The following is a 22,570-nucleotide window of genomic DNA, read 5'->3' as shown; positions in this document are numbered from 1 at the left end:
CTCGAGTCCAGTAAACATGTTAGGTAGGGACTTACTGTTCAAAATGAATTGCACTGTGTTTTGCACCCCAAGTGGTGTTGAAATTTAGACCCCAGATGAAGACGGAATCTATAAATTAATGTTAGCCAAGCAGGAAGCTGAAATTAAAAAGATTATCATAAAAGATTTACCAGAAGAGCTGCAGAATACCGTTAATCCTGATGTGTGGGATTTTACTGGAAAAGAAGTAGGATTATTAGCAAATGTCGATCCAATAAAAGTAACAGTGAATAAAGGTGCAGTTTACCCAAGTATTCCACAGTACAAAATGAGCCCAGAAATAAAAGCAGGTGGTGCAACAGAAATAGAGTGTTCGGTTGAACAAGGCATTTTATCAGAAATAATGAGCAGTCCATGTAATTCACCTATGATTGGTATGAAGAAACCAAGCGAAAAATATAGGGTCGTGCAAGACCTTCAAATAATTAATAAAATTGTCGTCCCATGTTGTCCAATTGTGCCAAATCCTGCGGTGATTCTGTATCAGATACCATGGGGAGCCAGATGGTTCACTGTAATTGATTCATGTCATGCATTTTTCTCCATTCCATTGCATCCAGACAGTACATTTTTATTCTTGTTTAAATTTGACGAGCATGTTTATGTTTGGAATCGTGTTCCTCAGGGGTACACGGAAAGTCCATCGATTTGTAATCAGATTTTGAAAAAAGTTTCTTGAATCCCTAGTGCTGCCCGGACAATCTGCTCTGGTGTAGTATATAGATGACCTGTTGGTGGCGTCTAAGACTCGAAATGACTGTGCGATTGACAAAATTTCATTACTGAACCATTTGGCTAAAGGTGGACATAACATGTCACCTGAAAAGCTACAATTTTGTACCACTTCAGTAAAGTATCTGGAGCAACAGATAGAAAGAGGGGTAAGAAGAGTAACATCAGAAAGAATCAAAATAATTAGATTGTGGGATTTGCAGTTCTAGCTAAACCATTGATACAGATGACAGAGAAACTAGCAAAGGACCCAGTAGAATGGGATGAAGAGAGCATGACTGCTTTCCTAAAATTGCAAAACAGTCTGTGTTAAGCCCCAGCATTAGGGATGCCTGATTATTAGAAATAATTTGCACTGTTTTGTGATGAACAAGACAATTGTGCATTTTCTATTTTGACCCAGTCACATGGCTTGATGCGACGCCCTGTGGCATATTTTTCTGCTACACTGGATCCTGTGCCACCTGCGTTGCCAGGATGTCTGAAAGCGGTAGCCGCAACCTGCATGAGTTTAGAACAAAATGAGTCCATCATTATGGGACATCCTGTAACTGTGTATGTTCCACATGCAGTTGTGATTCTATTGAAAAGAACACACACTCAGTATCGGACTCCTAGTCGGCTGACTAAATATGTCATTCTAGGTGCAGAAAAAGTGACAATTGCCAGATGTACTGTCCTAAACCCAGCAACCGTATTACCTAATTCACATTTTGAAGAGGTAAAGGAAGAAGTACGAGCTATTCGTGGATGGCTCATGCATGAGACACGAGGAAGGAGGATTGAGTGCTGCTTATGCTGTGTGCACATTGAGTGGACTAGTCGAAGCATCCTATTTACCTGGAGTCAAGTCTGCACAAGTAGCTGAATTGATTGCTTTAATAAAAGCTTGTAAAATTGGGAAGAACTGGAAAGTAACCATATACACTGATAGCTAGTATGGTTACGGGGTTGTGCATGGTTTTGGCCAACTGTGGATACAAAGGGTGTTCATGACTTCTTCAGGTACTCCTATTAAAAATGGACATTATGTGAAAGAATTACTTGAAGCAATGCAATTGCCAAAAGTAGTGGCTGTGGTCAAGTGTGCTGCTCACCAATCTGGAAACGACAGAGTGACAGCAGGTAACTGTTATGCTGACCAAGTAGCCCAACATTTTGCTAAACACAGAATGGCTATAAACAAGAAAATAGATGCATATGGAAGCAGCTGCCAACTTATGTTGCTTGAAGGTGTGAGAATGTGGTAAGAAATGAGGGATTTACAAAATAAAGCTCAACAAAAAGAAAAGGAAGAATTTGAAAGAATAGGCTGTCAAAGGAGGGTTGGAGATGGTGTTATTGTTTACTTGTATGGTAGACCTGTGTTACCAGACTGTATGCTTGCTCCTATGTCTAGGATGTACCGCGGAGACACCCACATAGGTAGAGATGTGATGATAAGATTGTTCAGGCAAACTTGATTTAATGCAAATTTCAGTAACATAGCAGAGAGTCTTTGCAAGAGGTGCTTAATTTGTCAACAAATGAATCCTGGTAGAAAATCTGTAGTTTGCCCTTGGAAAATTGGAAAGGCAGAAGGGCCATTTATGAGATTACGACTTGATTTCATCTAACTACCCCTTTGTTGAGGATTGAAATATGTTCTTGTTATTGTCTGCTTATTTTCAAACTGGGTGGAAGCTTACCCAACCCGGAGGAATGACAGCTTGACTGTAGCCAAACTCCTGTTGAGGGAGCTTATTCCTCATTTCGGTTTTCCAGTAACGATTGAATCAGACCAAGGGTCTCATTTTAATAATGAAATAATTAATCTAATCTGTGAAGCCTTCAAAATGAGGAAAAGCTGCACTGTGCATATCGCCTAGAAGCTTCTGGAGTGGTAGAATAATGAATGGCACACTCAAGTCAAGATTGGGAAAGATGTATGAATCTACCTGATTGGAGTGGCCTGATGCTTTACCTCTTGTTCTGATAGGACTCAGAAGTATTTCTGACAAGAACACAGGCTTACGTCCCCATGAGATACTCATGGGAAGAGCAATGAGGCAAGTATGGGTACCAGGACACAAGCTGATAGATATAACTGATGATTTAGTGCAAAGAACTGTCTGAACAAGTGCTTTCTATCTTTCACCAGGTTGGAGAAGACGCTGTTGCCAGACAATCAACTCCAGCACATTATCTGAATCCAGGTGACTGGGTAGTGATAAAGGAACACACCAGAGAATCTTGCCTAGCACCAAGGTGGGAAAAGCCACATCAAGTGATATTGGTTACCACCTCAGCTTTAAAGTGCAAGGGAGTTCCAAACTGGATCCATGCCAGTCATACTAAACGAGTAACAGAACCTGATGAAGTAGGAGCTGAAGTTTGTACAGCTGAAGGGTCCCAAGAAGTCGAACCTATTTAGATAGACAGAGTGATAGTGAGGATGAGACAAGAATAGAAGAACACACTCAGATTACAGAAATCTAAGCCAGTAGTAATTCTGAGGCGGCTCAGATAAGGAAAGATCAATATACTCAGACATCCAAAACACCAACCAGAAATCCTGAGTCTGAGGAGGGACAGACAGGGAATCAAAAGACCTGAGCAGGACCAGATAGGTATAGAAAAACGTGTTCAGAAAGAAGAAGGCAAACAAAATAAGAGTCAAAGTCAAATTCAGCAAACTCCTGAACAAAGTCAGATTGGTCTTGAAGAACTCATCCAGGCAGAACTGACAAAAATAAGCCCTGGACAAATAGAGAGGAATTCAGAAGAGGATAAAGAACACGGTGCGCCACAACTGAATGAAAGTAAAAGAGCATCTGAAGAAAACCAAAGCACAGTGCCAGCTAAAAGACTCAGAAAGGGAGATAAGTGGCCTGGTTTTGTCAAAAGACTGAAATTTCGCCTTGAAACAATAAATGAAGAACCAGAACAAGTAAATGAAATATCGAGCCAAGCTGGACCATCCACAGAGAAACCAAGAAGGAGGAGTGTAAGATTGAAAAGACTGAATAATAAGTTCAAAGGCCCTGAATGGACCTACGTCATCCTTGAAGATTTCGAAAACTTAGAAATAAGTGATGAAAGTGATGAAGAATTAATTGTTGATCAGATTGACGAAGAAGTGAGACCAACCTTAAGAAAAATTTCACATGTTAAAATCTGTGTAAGAGTTACAAAGAGGGGTTAAATCTCCTTAGTCAGAAATGGCTGATTATAATGTTCGTGGAAAACCGAAAATAAATTGCGTAAAAACCTGCTGTAGAATATGCACATGTAGTATAAAGATAGTACTCGTAGCATGGATAGGACTGACAATAGCTATACCTTATATAATGAGTGAAAACAGACAAAATTATGCTAGTTCACATTAAAAGGTAGATACACATGATAAGGTAGATGGTCATAAACAAAATAGAGTAGAATTAGAAGCACCAGATGAGATAGATTTACATTATAAAAGAATTAGAAATAAGACAGTTCTAAATTCGTTTGCTAACTTGTTAGTACATTTTGTAGAAACAATGGGGATTAGTGATTGCTATGTATGTATGAAGTTACCCACGTCAGTAGCAGAAGGGTGACCTATCACCATTTACCATTGATCTATGGTATTTCCTGTAGTATTATCACTACTTTGTTTTATAGAACTGGAAAACTACAATATTATTATTCTAACATAGATGTGATTTTCCCTGAAATCCCTATACGTAGAAACATGAACCCTGTTCCTAGTGCTAAACATGCACAATTCTTTGGTGAATTTTTCCTAACAATAAAAGAAATAGATGTAGTTGAAACGCCTAACAAAAATCTAACATGCAAATTATATGAACAAGAAAAGGCGTTTTTGAATTTAGTAGAGAAGAGAAGACAGGATTTCCATAGAAAGGCTAAAGAACCGAAACTTAAAATACCCAAATGGGCTGAAAGGGAAGATTTTATGGCAAATGGCAAAACTCATGCTGCTATGTCTCTGGACTTTGAAAAGAAAGGGAAAATCTGTTTCATAGGTTAAAAACAGAATATATGCAGTTATTGGTTCGAGTGAGTGTGAACAAAATTGTCTGATAATTGGGAGTTGGGGTTTCAAAGACGAAACTGAATCAGTATTTCCTGGAATTTATTATAATTGTGGGAGCAAGGCATATTTTAAACTGCCTGATCACTGGTATGGGAGTTGCTATTTCGGAACAGTATTCACGAAGATATACCATGTAAAAAGAATCACTGGAAGCAATGAAGACAATAATGAATTACCACGATATAAAAGAGCTCGTTTTGCAGAAATTGTAGGTGAGATATTTAGTGCATTGATACCTTCAGTGGGAGTAGTTTCTAATACTCAAAGAATTTGTAAATTGTCTACAGTGGTGGATCGTTTATCAACTGACACTGCTGGTGGATTTTTATTAATTAATACAGAAATGGTTGCGATCAGATCAATGGTTTTACAAAATCGACTTGTTCTTGATATATTATTGGCAAAAGAGGGCGGAGTCTGTAGAATGCTGAAAGAGCAACATTGTTGCACTTATATACCTGACAAAAGTATTAAAATTGGATGGCATATTAGAAATATTACTCATTTGGAAGAAGAATTGACACCACTGGAAGTTGATAGTGCATGGAAGAGACTAACTGATGGTCTCTACTCTATAGGTAGTTGGTTTGCTAACGTAGGAACAAGTATTGTCGGTAGAATACTGATGCCAATGATGGGAATAGCCCTAGTGATTATAGGGATAATGATTTCGTATAAATGCTGCAGAAGCAAAAAGAATTATACAGTAAACAAGAAAGGAAAGAAAAGGAATTTTGAAGAAATTGAGCTTGAAGAGTGGAATTGGACTTTATATAATAAAATTAAAAATGTTCAAATGAATAATGAGAAAAGACCTAACAGAGTGTTTGAAGAAATGGAATTAGGAAAATGTTAAAAGTTGGCATCTGGTTCTGTAATTGGTGATGGTATAGAATACCATCAAAGAGGGGATTGATTGAGCAAGGTTTCATAGGTCAAGAGACTTGCTTGGATTCAATTCTCTCGAAATAACATGTAATGTATTAATCAACATGTTTTTCTAACTAATAATTGCATTACACAACATTTCTAGTATCTAGGGGAAGCTCGCCTATGTGCTTTTACTAACGGTAACTCGAATGCATTAAAATGGCCGCCGGAAACGTGGGAAACTTTCTGCGCATGCGCCTACCACACTCATGTGATGTGACGTATCTTTCGCTTGGTGGGAATTTCTTGCAGCTGCGCACTAGAATTAAGATGGCTGCTGCTGCTCTAACTAAACTTTGTTTGTTCTGCTTAACTACTAATGCTATAGTTAAAATAAAGTAATTTGAATAGTGTAGAGATACGTGGTATACATTGTATTAATTTATTCTTGTGTTCTAAATTGCTTCTCTTTGACTTTGCGCGAAGTTCGTATTTTGGGCCTCACACGAATTTCTGAACCCCATCTTGAAAAGCTGCGTCTGCGCAGATGAACTCTAAAGCGCTGAAACATTAGCATTGAAAGACAGTCAAGTTCCGACTTACTTGTAATATTCCTGGGAAGATGACCGCCAGATCTCTGAAGAGGAACTGATTAAATACAAATTGTATAAATTTAAAACAGTATTTGCTGGGTGGAATAAAAATGCATGGGAAAGTAAAATTATGGGCGGGAACATTGATTTAAATACTGAATGAAGATGATCTCATAACTGGTATGGGGTGATGACCTCTCCTCATCTTTTGCCCAATCAAACCAAGGGAATACACAAATTTGCAACACTGGGGGATAGTACATTGCCTTGGAAAATGTTATAACTAAGGTAGGCTTAGCTAGTTAGGTTGTCCTACTTGTCCGAGTAGCTGACCTGTCACTGGCCCAACGCATGCTATAGGAGATCGAGAGGATAGGTGCTGGCAGAGCACTCTGTAAGAAGAATCGATAATCCAATCGGGGTCTAAGGGAGAAGAATCGATAACCCAATCAGGGTCTTACTGTAACCTGCAGAGAGGGGTGTGACGCTGGCGTTGCACTTAGCTGAGGGTACCTGTCCTGACCTGCATCTGTCCTGTCCTGATCCGCATTGGTCTGCGCCTGTTTATCCTGTTTGCACCTGAACTATCGGGAGTCCTGTTTCTTTTGTCCCAACCTGTGGCCAGGGTTGGTCTTCACACCATTCTAGGTAAATATAACTCTGTATGGGTATGTCATTGTATTGTTTCCCTTTCTAACCCTTCCCAGGTATTATTGTCTAATAGAAATTTCGCAATATTTCTACAGTTTCTCACTTTAATCATTATATTCTTGCTTGAAAAACTCTCTCATTAGGATTTTATGGACTTTTGCAAATAAGAATTTACATAGATAAAGTGTTTAAAACTTTCCAGAGTCTGTGGTTATTTTATGAAGGTAAATGTTATTTTCCTACCTATTATTCTAACACTATTGATCCCTTAGAGCTTAACCCCTTCCATGCTGATGACGAACCCCAGCCGTCATCCACTACTGTGCTCGTGTGCTGATGATGGCTGGGGTTCGTCACGGCCCGCCCCTGTTCGTGTTGTTTACAGCACACCAGGGGAATCGCGGCCGCATGGAAGGGGTTAAATACATGTGACAAGGATTGGTAAGTCAAATGTGTATAGGTACAAGTCCTAAAGTAAAATAAAACTTGATTGGCAAGTGGTAAAAGCCAGATTACCTGTTCAAAGTGTGTATGTTTTATGGGCCCAGGTGAGTATGGTAATTGAGCAGGTAACTCCACGCGCCATCAATGTTAGTGATGTATTACCAAGCCGTCACAATATGGCGATAGTACCAGGGAATGGCGGAGAAAACTGCCACTAACATCAGCGCGATGGAGAAAGGAAATCCGGCGTTAGCTGGAGAAAACTACAGATAGGCCCATTAGCGGCAAAAAAAACTCTTGTTAGGCAGCCCAATGTGAGTTATTTTTGTCTCTAATGCAAAAAATAGCCTATCAGTCAACCTCCATTGTATAATAGGCATAAAAACCAATAAACCTCAGAATGGAGCAGCCGGGGCCAAGTGCAGCACACATCAGCAACCCCTGCAAGGCCCCCAACATCCAGGATGACCAGAATGAGAGCCTGGATGCTTCGCTAGACCTGTGTCTTGAGGCTGGATGCCTCGGTGGACCTGCGTCTGGAGCCTGGATCCCTCTCTGGACATTCGTCTCAAGCCTGGATTCCTCGCTGGATCTGGAGCCTAGATGCCTTGCTGGACCTACGTCTGGAGCCTGGATGCCTCGCTGAACCTGCGTCTGGAGCCTAGATACCTTGCTGTACCTGTGTCTGGAGCCTGGATGCCTCGCTGCACCTGTGTCTGGAGCCTGGTGTGGGATGCGGAGGAGCTGTGGAGTCGATGAGCCATGGCGGTAAACATTGATGCCTGACTATCGCTCATACCTGGTGGTGAAGTCTGTCAGGTCGCATGGGGACATGTTGCTGACCTGTGTAAGAGGACTGCCTTGCACCCCTGCAAGCCAGGCAACATCCAGGATGAGAGCCTGGATACCTCGCTGGACCTGCGTCTTCAGCCTGGCTGCCTTGCTGGACCTGTGTCTGGAGCATAGATGCCTCCCTGGACCTATGTCTGGAGCCTGGATGCCTTGCTGGACCTGCATCTGGAGCCTGAATGCCTCGCTGGACCTGCGTCTGGAGCCTGGAAGCCTCACTGGACCTGCGTCTGGAGCCTAGATACCTCGCTGGAACTGCATCTGTAGCCTGGATGCCTCACTGGACCTACGTCTTGAACCTGGAGGCCTCGCTGCACCTGCGTCTGGAGCTAGGTGTGGGATGCAGAGGAGCTGTGGAGTCGATGAGCCATGGTGGTAGACATTGATGCGCGACAATCGCTCGTACCTGGTGGTGAAGTCTGGCAGGTCACATGGGGACATGTTGCTGACCTGTGTAAGAAGACCGCGTTGCACCCCTGCAACATCCAGGATGAGAGCCTGGATGCCTCGCTGGACCTGCGTCTTGAGCCTGGCTGCCTTGCTGGACCTGTGTCTGGAGCATAGATGCCTCCCTGGACCTATGTCTGGAGCCTGAATGCCTTGCTGGACCTGCATCTGGAGCCTGAATGCCTCGCTGGACCTGCGTCTGGAGTATGGAAGCATCACTGGACCTGCGTCTGGAGCCTAGATACCTCGCTGGAACTGCATCTGTAGCCTGGATGCCTCACTGGACCTACATCTGGAGCCTGGATGCTTTGCTGCACCTGCGTCTGGAGCTTGGTGTGGGATGCGGAGGAGCTATGGAGTCGATGAGCTATGGCAGTAGACATTGATGCGCGACGATCGCTCGTACCTGGTGGTGAAGTCTGGCAGGTCGCATGGGGACATGTTGTTGACCGGTGTGAGAAACCCACCTTGCACCCCTGCCAGCCAGCCAACATCCAGGATGAGAGCCTGGATGCCTCGCTGATTCAGCGTCTTCAGCCTGGCTGCCTTGCTGGACCTGTGTCTGGAGCATAGATGCCTCCCTGGACCTGAGTCTGGAGCCTGAATGCCTTCCTGGACCTGCATCTGGAGACTGAATGCCTCGCTGGACCTGCGTCTGAAGCCTGGAAACCTCACTGGACCTGCGTCTGGAGCCTAGATACCTCGCTGAACCTGCATCTGGAGCCTGGATGTCTCACTGGACCTGTATCTGGAGCCTGGTGTGGGATGCAGAGAAGCTGTGGAGTCGATGAGCCGTGACGGTAGACATTAATGCGCGATGATCGCCCGTACCTGGTAGTGCAGTCTGGCAGGTCTCATGGAGACACGTTGCTGACCTGTTCGAGAAGACCGCCTTGCGCACCTTGGAGCTGTCAATAGTAGAGGTGCTCCTGTGCCCCAACGTTCGGAGGTCTGCATTGCATACTACGATCCACCACTTCACCAGGGTGCACGGTGGGGATTACCAACTGTGGGTGCCACCTCTCTGTATCACAGGCCGGATGACGTTGGGCTGGCCGGACGTTGTGGAACGTGAGGCCCCTGAGCTGCGCTGAACATGTGTGGCGTGAGCGCTGCAACTTCACGCCTAAGGGGCCCTGCTGCATCAACTGCATCAGAGGTTCACCAGCAGACTTGGCGGTGACTGCTGTACTCAGGCTTGTTAAATCCCTCCTGGCTGAGGCTCCTGGCGGCTGAGTCACAGATTTGGCAAGAGTGAAGCAGATTGCGCCACAGTGTTCAATGTCCAGGTAAGGAGAAGGTGGATTGTGTTACCCAGGACGCCTGGGAGTCGAGTGCCCCAGGCCTAGCACACGTAGATGACTCACCCCCAGTGTCGTCTCATCCACTATGGCGGAAGAGCGTCACCCCACTGCTTCCAAGCAGTGCAGAGGAGGAACAATCATCACATGACGATAACTTACTGTGATAACCGTGCCTTGTTGGCCTTGCGGGTGGGAAGGACTGCTCCAAGCATGGACGGATTGGCATGCCCACTCAAGTGCACAATGATTGTTTAGTTGGCGCACTCAGGCCGCCCAAAGCAGTCATGTGCACTTCCATGTCCGTAATGCAGGCTGCATTACAGCCTGCATGGAGAATATGCTCACCCCTCCAGCCCCTGGCTGCATGCCTTGTCCCATTGCCAAATATCAATCCCACCGCTGAATTGCAGTGTTGTGATTGGCTCAGGGGGTGGAGCCTGGCTGCCTACTTCCTGTTCCTGGAAGCCGACGCAAGAGAGCAGGAGCAACAAAGACACGGGACCCGGCTTTAAGTTAAGAGTTCCCTTATTCAAATTTTTATAACACCAGCTCACACACATATTCCTGCGACCACACCCCATCCAGTGTTCTTTCCAATTTTTACCAACTCACAGCTGTCCGGCCTCCCCAGCACTTCTCAATGGCAGCTGCTGTGCGCCCATGCACAGTGGGCGTACCACCCATGTGCCAAGGGCATATGCGTGGTTGCGACACATGCCATAACATCGCATTCCATTCTCATGCATACTAATACTAGGCACATTGCAACAGTAGAGTAGGTGTAGAGTAGGTGTTGCATAGCGGAGACATCCCTCCTGAGGCTTGAGCCGGGAGGTTATGCTTTTTTAAAAAACTTTTTAATTTGAAAAACTGTGACCTGTTGATTCTCCCTGTGTGTCCTTTCCCCCCATCGCGCTGAAGTGCTAGACGCGATCTTGCCAATTGTGATTTTAAAATTCCAAATATCGCCACTTAGCTACGCCCACATTATCTTTTGTGAGGAAAGGTGCTTGAGACCTGGAGATTCGCTCCGTTCTTCCAGCCAGAGCAGCCTACTTGCTCGGACTCTCTCGGTGGGTGTGGCCGATTAAAGGGCCGTCATCTGCAGGGACTGGGTGAATACAACAGCGGCCATATTAGTGTGGGCTCGCTGAGAACGTCGCGCGGACGACGTCATAAATACAGGTCAGACCACAAGCCGGTAGACTGCTGCTTTCCCTCCTGAGGCTTGAGCCGGGAGGTTATGCTTTTTTTAAAAACTTTTTAATTTGAAAAACTGTGACCTGTTGATTCTCCCTGTGTGTCCTTTCCCCCCCATCGCGCTGAAGTGCTAGACGCGATCTTGCCAATTGTGATTTTAAAATTCCAAATATCGCCACTTAGCTACGCCCACATTATCTTTTGTGAGGAAAGGTGCTTGAGACCTGGAGATTCGCTCCGTTCTCCCAACCAGAGCAGCCTACTTGCTCGGACTCTCTCGGTGGGTGTGGCCGATTAAAGGGCCGGCATCTGCAGGAACTGGGTGAATACAACAGCGGCCATATTAGTGTGGGCTCGCTGAGAACGTCGCACGGACGACGTCATAAATACATACGTCCATGGCTCCGCGCAGCGGACGCGCATTGCGGGCGCGCCGATCGCGCGCCGGAGTCAAGCCAGAGTCCTGCCCGTCTGCGCCCGTCCGCGACCAGACGGGGCTCGGGGCAGGACTCCACAGATCCGGTTCCCCATCACCTCTGAAGCCACATACCAATCAGAGTCCTCGCTATCATTACACCAAAGCTAACCTGATGAAACTTGGTAAGCCACTCTCATCTTACTGTCTGCACGTTGCAGACCCGTTATCTTTACCTGCACAGTGTAATATATGCCATCAATTACTTCCCAACAGTAACTCAACCTCGGATAAAACGCTGAACCTTAACATGACATTACTTAACTGTAGGTCTATGCCTAAGCATAAAATTGAAATTCACGATATGCTGACCAATGGAGATCTGGACATCATGTTTCTAACTGAAACATGGTTAGATGAAGCCTCCTCCCCGGAGATCTTAGAGGCGATACCGAGCAACTATTGCCTCCTGAGAATAGACGTCAGAAACAACGGGGGGAGGACTGGCAATGATCTTCAAAAATGATCTTGAGTGCACTTTAATCGAACAATAAACCACGGATAGTGAGTGCGGAAGATTCACCATCAAATTAGATACCACCAATACAATCACGGGATTACTAATATACAGACCTCCTGGAGCAGCCCTATCCTTCTGTAGCCAACTCATTGAACTGGCTACTCAGCTAGCCATCAGACATAAAAATATTATCATACTTGGCGACCTTAACATCCATCTAGAGGATAGCCACTCCAAGGAAGCGCAACTCCTTCTAAATGCTTTCAATGCGATCGATCTCAAGCTTCTATCCACCTTGCCCACGCATCAACACGGGCATCTATTAGATCCGATATTTACGAACTGGGAAGGCGTGAAAACTTCACCACCTGTTCCACTAATATGGTCTGACCATAGTATGGTGCCATTTAAAATAGCCAAAAACAGTATCACCAAGTTACATGCGGAAAATCTTCCTTACAGACGTCGTAACTTTAAAAAGTGCCCCCCTGAATTGCTGCTGCAGGAACTCACCGCACATCCCCTGGCAACAGGCGATTCCCTACAGGAGGTATGGGATAACTTTGAATCATGGCTAACTAAAGCGTTAGACAAGATTGCTCCTTGGACGACCAAACCCCCAGCTCGACAAACTAAAAATGCCCCCTGGTTCTCTGAAAAATTAAAAAAGGCTAAAGCCCTATGCAAATCCATTGAACGAAAGTGGAGGAAAAACTACACTCCAGAACTCAAAGAAAACTATAAAACAGAGCTGAAAAAATACCAAAAATTGGTACGATTAGAGAAGAGTCTCTATTACAAAAGCAGAATTGTGGAAGCTAAAAACCCTACCAAAGAATTATTCGGTATCTATAGAGAAATTACCACACTATCTCGCCTGGATACTAAAGATACCTACTCCACAGAGATATGCGACCAGATAGCCGACTTCTTTGTGGAGAAGGTAGAAAAAATTCATGCTACGTTTTTCAGCAGTACCAGGTCAGATAAAAATAAGGTAGAGACCCTAGCTTCCTGTTCCAACAAACCCCAGTTTACCAACTTCAGGACCCCCAATAAACAGGAACTAGTGAAAATTATAAACAGTATTTCTTCAGGCTCCCCTATGGATGCCTGCCCACCGGAACAGTACAAAGCGGTCATGGAAAGCTTATTATTGGATAACATAAGCAACATGATCACAACTTCATTCCGGGAAGGCAATGTCCTGAGAAACTGGAAATCTGCCCAGTTAATACCACTAAAAAAGAAACCGAACATTCCAATCACTCAGCTTCAAAATCTGCGGCCAATTTCTCTTCTCCCTTTCTGTGCTAAGATCATAGAAAAGGTGGCCAATTTCCAACTCATGGAGTTTCTGGAGAAAGAATCACTCCTCCACCCTTCCCAATCAGGGTTTAGATCAGGCCACTCAACGGAATCAGCCGTTCTGTATTCCACCGAACAGATACGGAAATTGGTGGATGAGGGAGAGACAGCAGCGCTGGTCCTATTGGACCTAAGTGCAGCATTTGATACCGTGCTGCACTCCACGCTGCTGTCTCGACTCTCAGACATGGGAGTAAAAGATTCTGCTCTCACCTGGTTCCAGTCATACCTCACTGACAGAACTTTCCAACTTCATTGCCCACCCTTTAAGTCATCACCTCGCAGTGTTAGCGATGGGGTTCCACAGGGCTCTAGTCTGAGCCCTACCTTATTTAACATCTACATGGAACCCCTGGCACACATTGCGGAGGAATTTGGGGTGGGCATTGTCAGCTATGCTGACGACACCCAGTTGGTGTTCAAAATAACGCCAGACAGTAGAGACTTAGTCTCCAACTTCTCTAACTGTATGCTAAGGATAGCGACGTGGATGAACGCCAACTGCCTCTGTTTAAACGGAGATAAAACAGAGGTACTGATAGTAGGGAAGGATACTTCTGTCTGGTCACATGCATGGTGGCCTAGCGAGTTGGGTGAACTACCTGTGCCTGTAGAGAAGGTGAAGAACCTCGGAGTCATGCTTGACGCCGATCTCTCAGGTAGAGCCCAGGTAAACAAAGTGACAAGCAAATGCTACAGCACCCTAAAAGTACTGCGTAAAGTTTTAGACCTTCTTCCGACAGAAGCGAGAAAGACCATAGTCCATGCCCTAATATCCCCCCATTTGGACTATGGTAATGCTCTCCTACTTGGTCTTAATCAAAAGAGTCTGCACCAGTTACAATGCATACAGAATTCTGCAGCACGACTGGTGCTCGGTCTCCCTCGGAGAGCATCCACGAAAAATGCGCTTGCCAAGCTTCATTGGCTCCCTGTAAAAGAGAGAATTATATTTAAAACTCTCTGCTACGCACACCGCATTGCCCAAAACAAAGGCCCTAGCTATCTGAGAGGCCTCATCACCATCCATAGGCCGATCAAAGATCTTAGATCAGCAGGCACGATGCTATTTAAAATCCCCTGCATCACTAAAGCTAAAATGGGAGGAAAATCCTTCCGGTATCTGGCCACCAAGCTCTGGAATGCCTTGCCAATCCAGCTGCGGATGGAGCCATCTGAAACAAGGTTCAGAGCCAGACTTAAAACTCATCTATTTCCCAAAAATTAATTCCGTTCGCCCGACTCTTGGTCTTTCTTGATGGTTTGCATTTGCAGTCAGCGTGGGGACACACAGTTTTGTGCAGCCAGGCGCTTAATAAATGCTTATTATTATTATTAATATCACTATTCCCACATCTGTGAGTGCAACCCAAAACTAGCCTTTGCACTCCAAACACCCAACCATGATCTCTGAAATTCCTTTTTGAGCCCCCATAGCACACCAAAAAATCAAATTTGACCCACATGCACACCCCAATTTCAATATTAAACCCCAACACAACCCCCAAAATCCATATTTTACCCCAAAACACCCCCCAAATTCCATATTCTATGCCAAAACACACCCCAAATTCCATATTCTATCCCAACACACACCCCAATTTTCATATTTTACATCCGAAACCCATAACCACAGAGAAACTTTAAATTACCCCATTACTGACCTCACAATGCGTTGTAATTAAGCGTGGGCGCAAAATCCGTTACATTCGCAGAATTTGCCCAAAAATCCGCAAATTCCTCTTGGTGGTGCTTGAAAAATACAATATCGCGCGCGCGGCGTTGGCTTACCGTGATTCTGTGTTCGCCGAGTTGTTTTTCTCCCGGTTTGCGTGTGCTGCGCCATTTTGGATCTTGCTGCGTGATCGCGCAAGAGTTTTTCAACCGCAATTATGTCACCGCGGCCCGCCATCTTGCACAGCAAGAGTTTAACAACGCGAGCACGTCATAAGTGCCGGCGATCACGCATCGCCGTAGATTGACATTTGGCTGCACTTTTTTGTGCAAGGAGTCCATTGGGGGGGGGGGGAGGAAGTGCCACAGAGTCTCCAACTTCCTGTTCCTGTCAGCAAGCTCCTCCCAGTGCTTTGTCCATGTCCTGGTCACTTTTGATTTGGATCTGGAGCTGGAAGGATTACTTTTTGTGACTGCTGCTGGATATTTGTATTTGAGGACTTTTTGGACTTTGGAGTTTGGATCACTTTTGGATTTGAGATTTTACAAGTAAGTTGATGTTGTTTGTTTGGGGCATTGCAGTTGCTGCAACTACAATTTTAAAACTTTTTCACAACTTAAAAAAAATATATTGTGGGTAGCCACAGTATCCAGTAGGCCCAGGGTTAGTCATGGGTGCATGATACAACTGTTTCTGTGAGTTTTTTTGAACTTAAATCTCATTTATGTGGTGGAATTTTAGCTCACTGTTATATGTGGATTTTTATTTTTTATTTTGGGGTGCCTGTAAAGCCTCACTATCCGGTAGGTCCAGGGGTAGTGAGTGGTGCATGGACCAAGCCTTTCTGTGGGGTGTCTTGAATTTAAACATCATTGAGGGCAGGGATGGCATTAGATTGTGGTGATTATTGTGTGTTTTTCAACTTTGTGGGGTGTTGTTAGGGCCTGGCAATGTGGGTGGGGGCCATTTTGAGGCCTCGTCCAGGCAGGGCCTGGCCATGAGGCTGGGGGACAAGGGGCCATTTTGAAGCCAGGCAGTGTGCTCTGAGCACACAGGCCTGCACCCAGCCTGTCCTGCTTTCACCCATAATGTCCTGGGGTAATTAGTGGTACATGGCCCAGGCTTTGTATGGGGCCTCTTGAATTTAAGCATCATTGAGGGCATGGATGGCATTGGATGGTGGTGATTTTTGTGTGCTTTTCGATTTTTTGGGGTGTTTAACTGATGTTCCCCTGGCTTCTTTTGCTTTTAGGTGCACAAGAGAACCACCAGTGCCAGGAAGAAGTCCTGCAGCGGTGTGTGCAGCACAACGTCACGTGTGGCCACAGACAACTCTGCAACTCGTGCAACTGTGGCCTGCTGTTCTGACATCTGAAGAAGATGGGCCCAAAGAAAGGTGGCCGTAGCTCCTCTACAAAGAAAGTTGCCACTGCCAGTAAGAAGGAGCAGAAGAAGCAAGTGGTGCCACTTACCAAGGAGACTGGTGTGTCCACAGACATTTTTTTCGGGAAAAAAAACCAAACACCTGCAGCAGCGGGGTCCGCCGGGAACCAAGCTGGGAGCAGCACCTCCACTTTATTGAGCTCAGTGCCACAACACCAAGTTAGGTCCAAGTCCATGAGTGCTGCAGAGGCAGCCACTTTGGTTATTCAATCACCATCGACCAGTGATGTTGGCTCATCGCAAGAAAGTAGCACCCAATCAACGCAGGGTGTAACTCAGCTGACAAGTGTTCAACAACCACAGCCGCAACGACAACCGCAGGTGCAACTAGTATAAGCGCAAGTACATGAGCAAGAAGAGGCGCAAGTACATGCGCAAGGAGAGGCGCAAGTACATGCGCAAGAAGAGGCGCAAGTAGAGGTCCAAGTAGAGGCGCAAGGAGAGGAGCAAGGAGAGGCGCAAGGAGAAGAGGCACATGGAGCGGCACAACTGCCCGTAATGCTTGTTCCTCCAGAAGTAGGGGTACATCGGGAAATCGAGATTCAAGTGGAGGTATCATCCGAGGAAGCCACTCCTCCTGAGGATGATCCACTGTCTTCGAGATCCCCAGCAAGAAAAAGGTCAAGGAGGTCCACTACAAGTTCTTCTTCAAGCCCCTTCCTTCTGATGACCTTGATCTTGACTGGAACCCAGCAATGCAGTCTGAGAGCGAGGCACGCTATGAGCCGACAAAGGTAGCTAAGCCTAAAAGGAAGGTTCCCGCAAGGCTTTCACTTATGGCTGATGATGACGATGAGCAAGAAGTGGTGTATGCTGCTGATGAACAGTCTGACGACGACCCAGTCATCACAGACGTCACTCCAGCCCCAGCGGGCATGCAGCAGACAGACATTTTTACCCTATCCCGAATTGCTGCTGAGCGGGATGTGGGCGGCGTGGCACTGGTACCACCACCATCGCATTTAACTACTACATCAACACGACCTACAGCTTCCATATTTTATCTTCAGAAGGGCCGACAGGGACCTCCATCCAGCTCGAACTCCATTACCTCAAGTAGTGGTGCTGTAAATGCACAACAGAGTCGAATTCAGCCACACCCATCCTCCACTTCATCTGGCATTGAAACTGAAAGTAGCACCTCCACCACCAGCAGACATTTCCAGTCCCCAGTTTGGGACTTCTTTAGTGTTAGCCAAAAGGCGGAAAACATGGTCATTTGTTTGATTTGTTGAACTGTAGTTAGTCGGGGTAAGCTTGGTACCAACTATGGTACCGGACGCCAGAGAGGTCTTCTCCAAAAACACCACACTCTCATTTGGGAGGCGCACCTAAGGAAGATCCAGGGAGCCAAAAGTACAACAAATCCAAATGTATCCATTCATATTGCATCTGATGATGACGAGGGGCTGATCATGCAGGGGCAAAGTGAAGAAGTGACAGACATTTTTTCTGGTACACCCAGTACCCCTGGCAGCAGCACTGCAGTGGTAGCGGCCACACCCTTTACCTCTGCAACATGTATGAGGCACACTAAGAGTCTGGGAGAGACACCAATGCGAAAAGAGCCTAACTGGTTTGAAGAAGTCTGCATCATCATCATCACGTACAACAGTCCAGACCACCATTAGCAGAATGTTTTGGTCGGATGCGCCATTTGAACGCAACCACCCAACAGTACGTCTGTATAACGCAAAGCTGGCTAAAATGCTAGTGCAGGACTTTCTCCCTTTTTCTTTCGTGGAAGGGTCAGGTTTTCTAGAATTTGTGGCAACAGTCTGCCCTGAATGGAAGGTTCCTAGCCGGTCCTATTTTGCCAGGGTTGCTGTTCCAGCACTACCCCAAGATGTGCTGGAGGTGATTTGCGCAGCTATTCAGAAGAGTGCTGTTCACACTATCCACCTGACAACAGACATGTGGACCAGTTGCCAAGCTCTTGATTACATGTGCATCTCTGGACACTGGGTCTCTTTTGCAGGGGTTAAAGACAAGGTAAAAGTAGGTTTCGACAAGGACACAATTTTTCAAGCTACTCGGAAACATGCAACAATAGCCATGTTTGCCATGGAGAAAACTCATTCAGTACCCAACCTTTTGGAGGAGTTTCATAGGAATGTCAATGAATGGCTGTACCCAAGAAATCTCATAATTGGTTATGTTTCCACGGATAATGGCATTAATATAGTTAAGGCCATGCATGATGATAACTACTTCAGAGTGCGGTGTTTGGCGCCCAGTATTAACATCGTGGTGTAAGATTTCTTGAAAAAAGAAAACACAGTCAGCAAGTTACTGACCACCAGCCGAAGAATCTGAACACCTTTCAGCCATTCTTTTAAGGCCCGGAAGCAGCTGAGGAGCATTCAACATGAACGTAGACTGACAGTCAAAGTACTCATCCAGGAGATGGCAACACGTTGGAACTCAACCTTTTACATGCTTGAGCGTCTGTCTGAGCAGTGGGGGATAATAAATGAGTATGTCTATAAACTGGGTTCTACTATGAATGACATGAGGCTAGAGTTGGAGGAATGGAAGCTAGTTGCAAGTCTGACAGACATGCTTCGTCCTTTTGAGGTCTTCACACGTGAAGTCAGCAGGGAGGACTGTTCTTTGGGCAAAGCTATCCCATTGTTGCGCATGCTAGAGCACCAACTGAAGGCGGCTTCTTCAACGTTCCGAGATGATGCTGACAAGCAAGACGCATATCAGTTGGTGGAGAGGTTATTAAGCCGCCTAGTTGCTAACGAAAGGCTTCAAAACATACATACAGAACAACATTACATTTGTGCCACTATTCTGGATCCACGGTACAAAAAGGCAGTGGCCAGCAAAGCATTCATTACTTTTGATGAAGCAGATGTTTCAAAGTACACACATTGGCTTCCTGTGTCAGCCCCTCGGTTTGAAAAAGAGCGGCAGAAAATTGAAGGAGCCAGCAGAAGTACAACTGAATCAGCAGGCCATCCGGCATCACGTTCCACTTCTGAATCTGTGGCCGAAGGGAGTCACTTTCTCTCACAGCCGTTAGCGAAACCAGCAACCGTATCATCATCCTCACCTGCACCAGGCCAAGCCATAATATTGTCGGAAGCGGATTGGCTAACTCATCAAGGGTTTGCTTGTTCCAGTGATGCAAAGGCCACAGATGGTACGCAAAGTAGAGCAACCCTGGAGAACCTTGAGTCGATGATGCAGGCGTATCTGGATGACCCAATAGAGGTCTTTGTTAATCAGAACCCATTTGTGTATTGGTATCGGAAAAGGCCTCATTGGCGACTGATCATCAACCTGACTCTAAATTATTTGTCTTGCCCTCTCGCAAGCGTGTCTTCTGAACGTGTTTTCAGTGCTGCTGGTGCCATTGTAACTTCAAAGAGGACCGGCCTCTCACCCAAAAATGTGGAGAGGTTAACACTGATCAAGGTGAATCAGCACTTCATACCACCTGATTACAAAATACGTGAATGCACGCAGGAAGAAGAGAACACCGACTTAGGTGACGGAAGTTCTTCTCTGTTAGCTGACCTACTCCCGTCTCAATTCATAGAGTTTGAGGTCGAGCTCTACTCCCCTGACACCGTGGCCTGAAAATGACTTCCTTTTTTTTCGTCCTTATTCACTTTTATTCCTGTGTGTCTTTCTTTGTTTTGCAACTTTTACCACAACAAAACTCTAATCACCTAATCACAACAAGTCCATCAGCAGCACTGTCTTCATCTTCTTTCCTTATTGATTTGAAGGTGCCGCAGTCTGCATTCCTGAGGTTCACAAGTTCACAACTCAATCATGCTCCTCTATCCTCCTTCTCCAGACTCCCCCTATCCATTTCCGTCAAGGCAGATGGCTGGATTACGCAGAATAAAGAAACATTAGGGCATATTATCAAGGGCATTATGGCCGCATTAGCTGGACTTTTTCTCGCTAATGCAGCGATAATTTTATCGCCCTATTACCAAGCTGTCGCTAACACCAGTTAGCGACAGCTGGTAGGCGATAGCGGGCATTTAGGGGCCCACTTTGCATGTCAGCGATAATTATCGCTAATGACATGCAAAGTGGGCGTGCCAAGATGTTAGCGACTGAAAACAGTCGCTAACATCTCTAACTCCTATTAACAACTTTTGGAAATATTCGCGCTAAGCGCGAATATCTCCAAAAGCTAACGCCTGCTAAAAGCAGTTCTTAGCCATGTTATCCAATGGAAGGTGGATAACATGGCTAAGAGCATTGTCACGATAATGCATGAATATCGCTGATTTTTCAGCGATATTCATGCATTTCGCAGGATTTTTACCGCTTTTGAGATAAACCTTGATAATATCAAGGTATCTCAGCGGTAAAAATCCTCGGTGCTCTGTGATATTTTTTTCCCGCTAACCAAGCAATAGCGATAATTATCGCTATTGCTTGGTAATATGCCCCTTTGTCTTCGTACTCGTAGATGAGTCCCCACAAGTGGGACTGGAATTCCTGACTACATGCTTGCTGATTGCTGACAGTTACTTCTGAAATTGATTGGGAGGAGAGGCTGCCCTGTGGTCCCGCACTTTCAGAAGAAGATGCGGACAAAAAGTGGAACAGGTAATGAATAATGAGAAGAAAATGGCATGCAGTGGACATCAATGGCTGTCTGGCTCTGATGAAAGCAATTGTTGTTTGTTTGTTGTGCATGAAATGAATCATATGTCTTCTGTTATTATTTAATCTTTTACACAGTGAATGTAACTCAAGTCTACTCTGCTTTTTTTTACCTTGTTTAATTCAAATTGTACTTCAATTGCAGGGGCCACTACGTTGCATTTTCCAATATGCAAAATGTCCTTGGACTTACTGTTTGCCAATATACCATGATGATTGATTAAATATTATATTGTTTTGCTTTACAGTCACTCACTGGGATGGATGGATAATCAGCGTTGATTTAGGGAAGAACTATGGCCAATTCATGAGTGTCAAACAGGTAAACCAGTCTACAACACCTACTACAGCAGAACTACATATCTGTCTAGTCGTGGTATGGAGTGGTCGAGGCAGTTTAATGTTGTTATGCCAGACAGATTACAGAGTACAGCAGTTCATGTCAATTTGGGGCTATGTGGCTTGCTGCATACAATTAGATATGATTTGTCTGTCTGTATCAAAGAGCCTAGGTATGCTACATCAGGTTGCTTCACTCAGTGGTGCCTGCCTTGACTGTCTGCATGGCCCTGCCGCAAGCTAAGATTCTAAGTGTTGCATTTCTGTAATGGCCTGTTTGGAGGGGTTCTACATTTTTTGGGCTGAGTCGAGGGGTCTGTGAGCTGTGAGCACTGCTGGGAAGGTCTAATATTGAGTGCAAGTGGTTTGGAGAAAATCCATGGTGGAAAAGGGGAGTTTGGGCCTAGATGCAGAGAGCGTTTGGGCATGATTTTAAGTTAAGGCTCATGCCAGGTAGCAGTATTGCATGTTTTTGGGGGGCTACTTAGGGGTGTTCTAGTTTTTTGCGCCTGGGTTTAAGGGTCTGGGAGCACTGGGAAGGTCTCATTTTGATTGCAAGCGGTTTGAAGAAAATCCATGGTGGAAAAGGGGCGTTTGGGCCTAGTTGCAGAGAGTGTTGGGGCGCGATTTTAAGTTGGGGCTCGTGCCAGGTAGCAGTATTGCATGTTTTTGGGGGGCTACTTGGGGGTGTTCTAGATTTTTGGGGGTGGGTTGAGGGGTCTGGGAGCACTGCTTGGAAGATCTAATTTTGTTCTAAAATCGCAGTTTACACCTAGCTTGAGGGGAAAGATCCGCAAAATTCGCCCACACGTATTTATCCTTGAAAAGGAGACTCAGAGTACGCACTTTCAGAATGATGCTTGTATGTATTGATACTGTCGACTCTGAAACTGAAAGTGTTATTTTTGCACTAACAGCGTACCTTATATTTTATTCTCCGTGGTGTTTTCATATCACTTCCT

The 22,570-nt window shown here is 45.3% G+C and overlaps 2 protein-coding genes across 2 annotated transcripts in view; one reads left to right on the top strand and one right to left on the bottom strand.

The window, feature by feature from the left end:
* GLP2R (glucagon like peptide 2 receptor) overlaps positions 1-22,570 on the bottom strand; it is a 921,875-nt gene that overhangs the window by 75,295 nt on the left and 824,010 nt on the right. The gene's annotated exons all lie outside the window — the stretch shown is intronic.
* LOC147701922 (zinc finger BED domain-containing protein 6-like) lies at positions 19,014-20,219 on the top strand. Its single transcript, XM_086928390.1, has one exon. It carries the CDS (start codon positions 19,035-19,037, stop codon positions 20,217-20,219), a length of 1,185 nt encoding a protein of 394 aa, XP_086784516.1. The 5' UTR covers positions 19,014-19,034.

This window comes from Lissotriton vulgaris, chromosome 7 (genome assembly GCF_964263255.1).
Source record: "Lissotriton vulgaris chromosome 7, aLisVul1.2, whole genome shotgun sequence".
Lineage (NCBI taxonomy): Eukaryota > Metazoa > Chordata > Amphibia > Caudata > Salamandridae > Lissotriton > Lissotriton vulgaris.
This window is presented reverse-complemented; position numbering and strand designations above follow the sequence as displayed.

Excerpts from the sequence above, each read along its gene's own strand:
- LOC147701922 (XM_086928390.1), top strand. The coding sequence starts at position 19,035 with ATGGCAACACGTTGGAACTCAACCTTTTACATGCTTGAGCGTCTGTCT.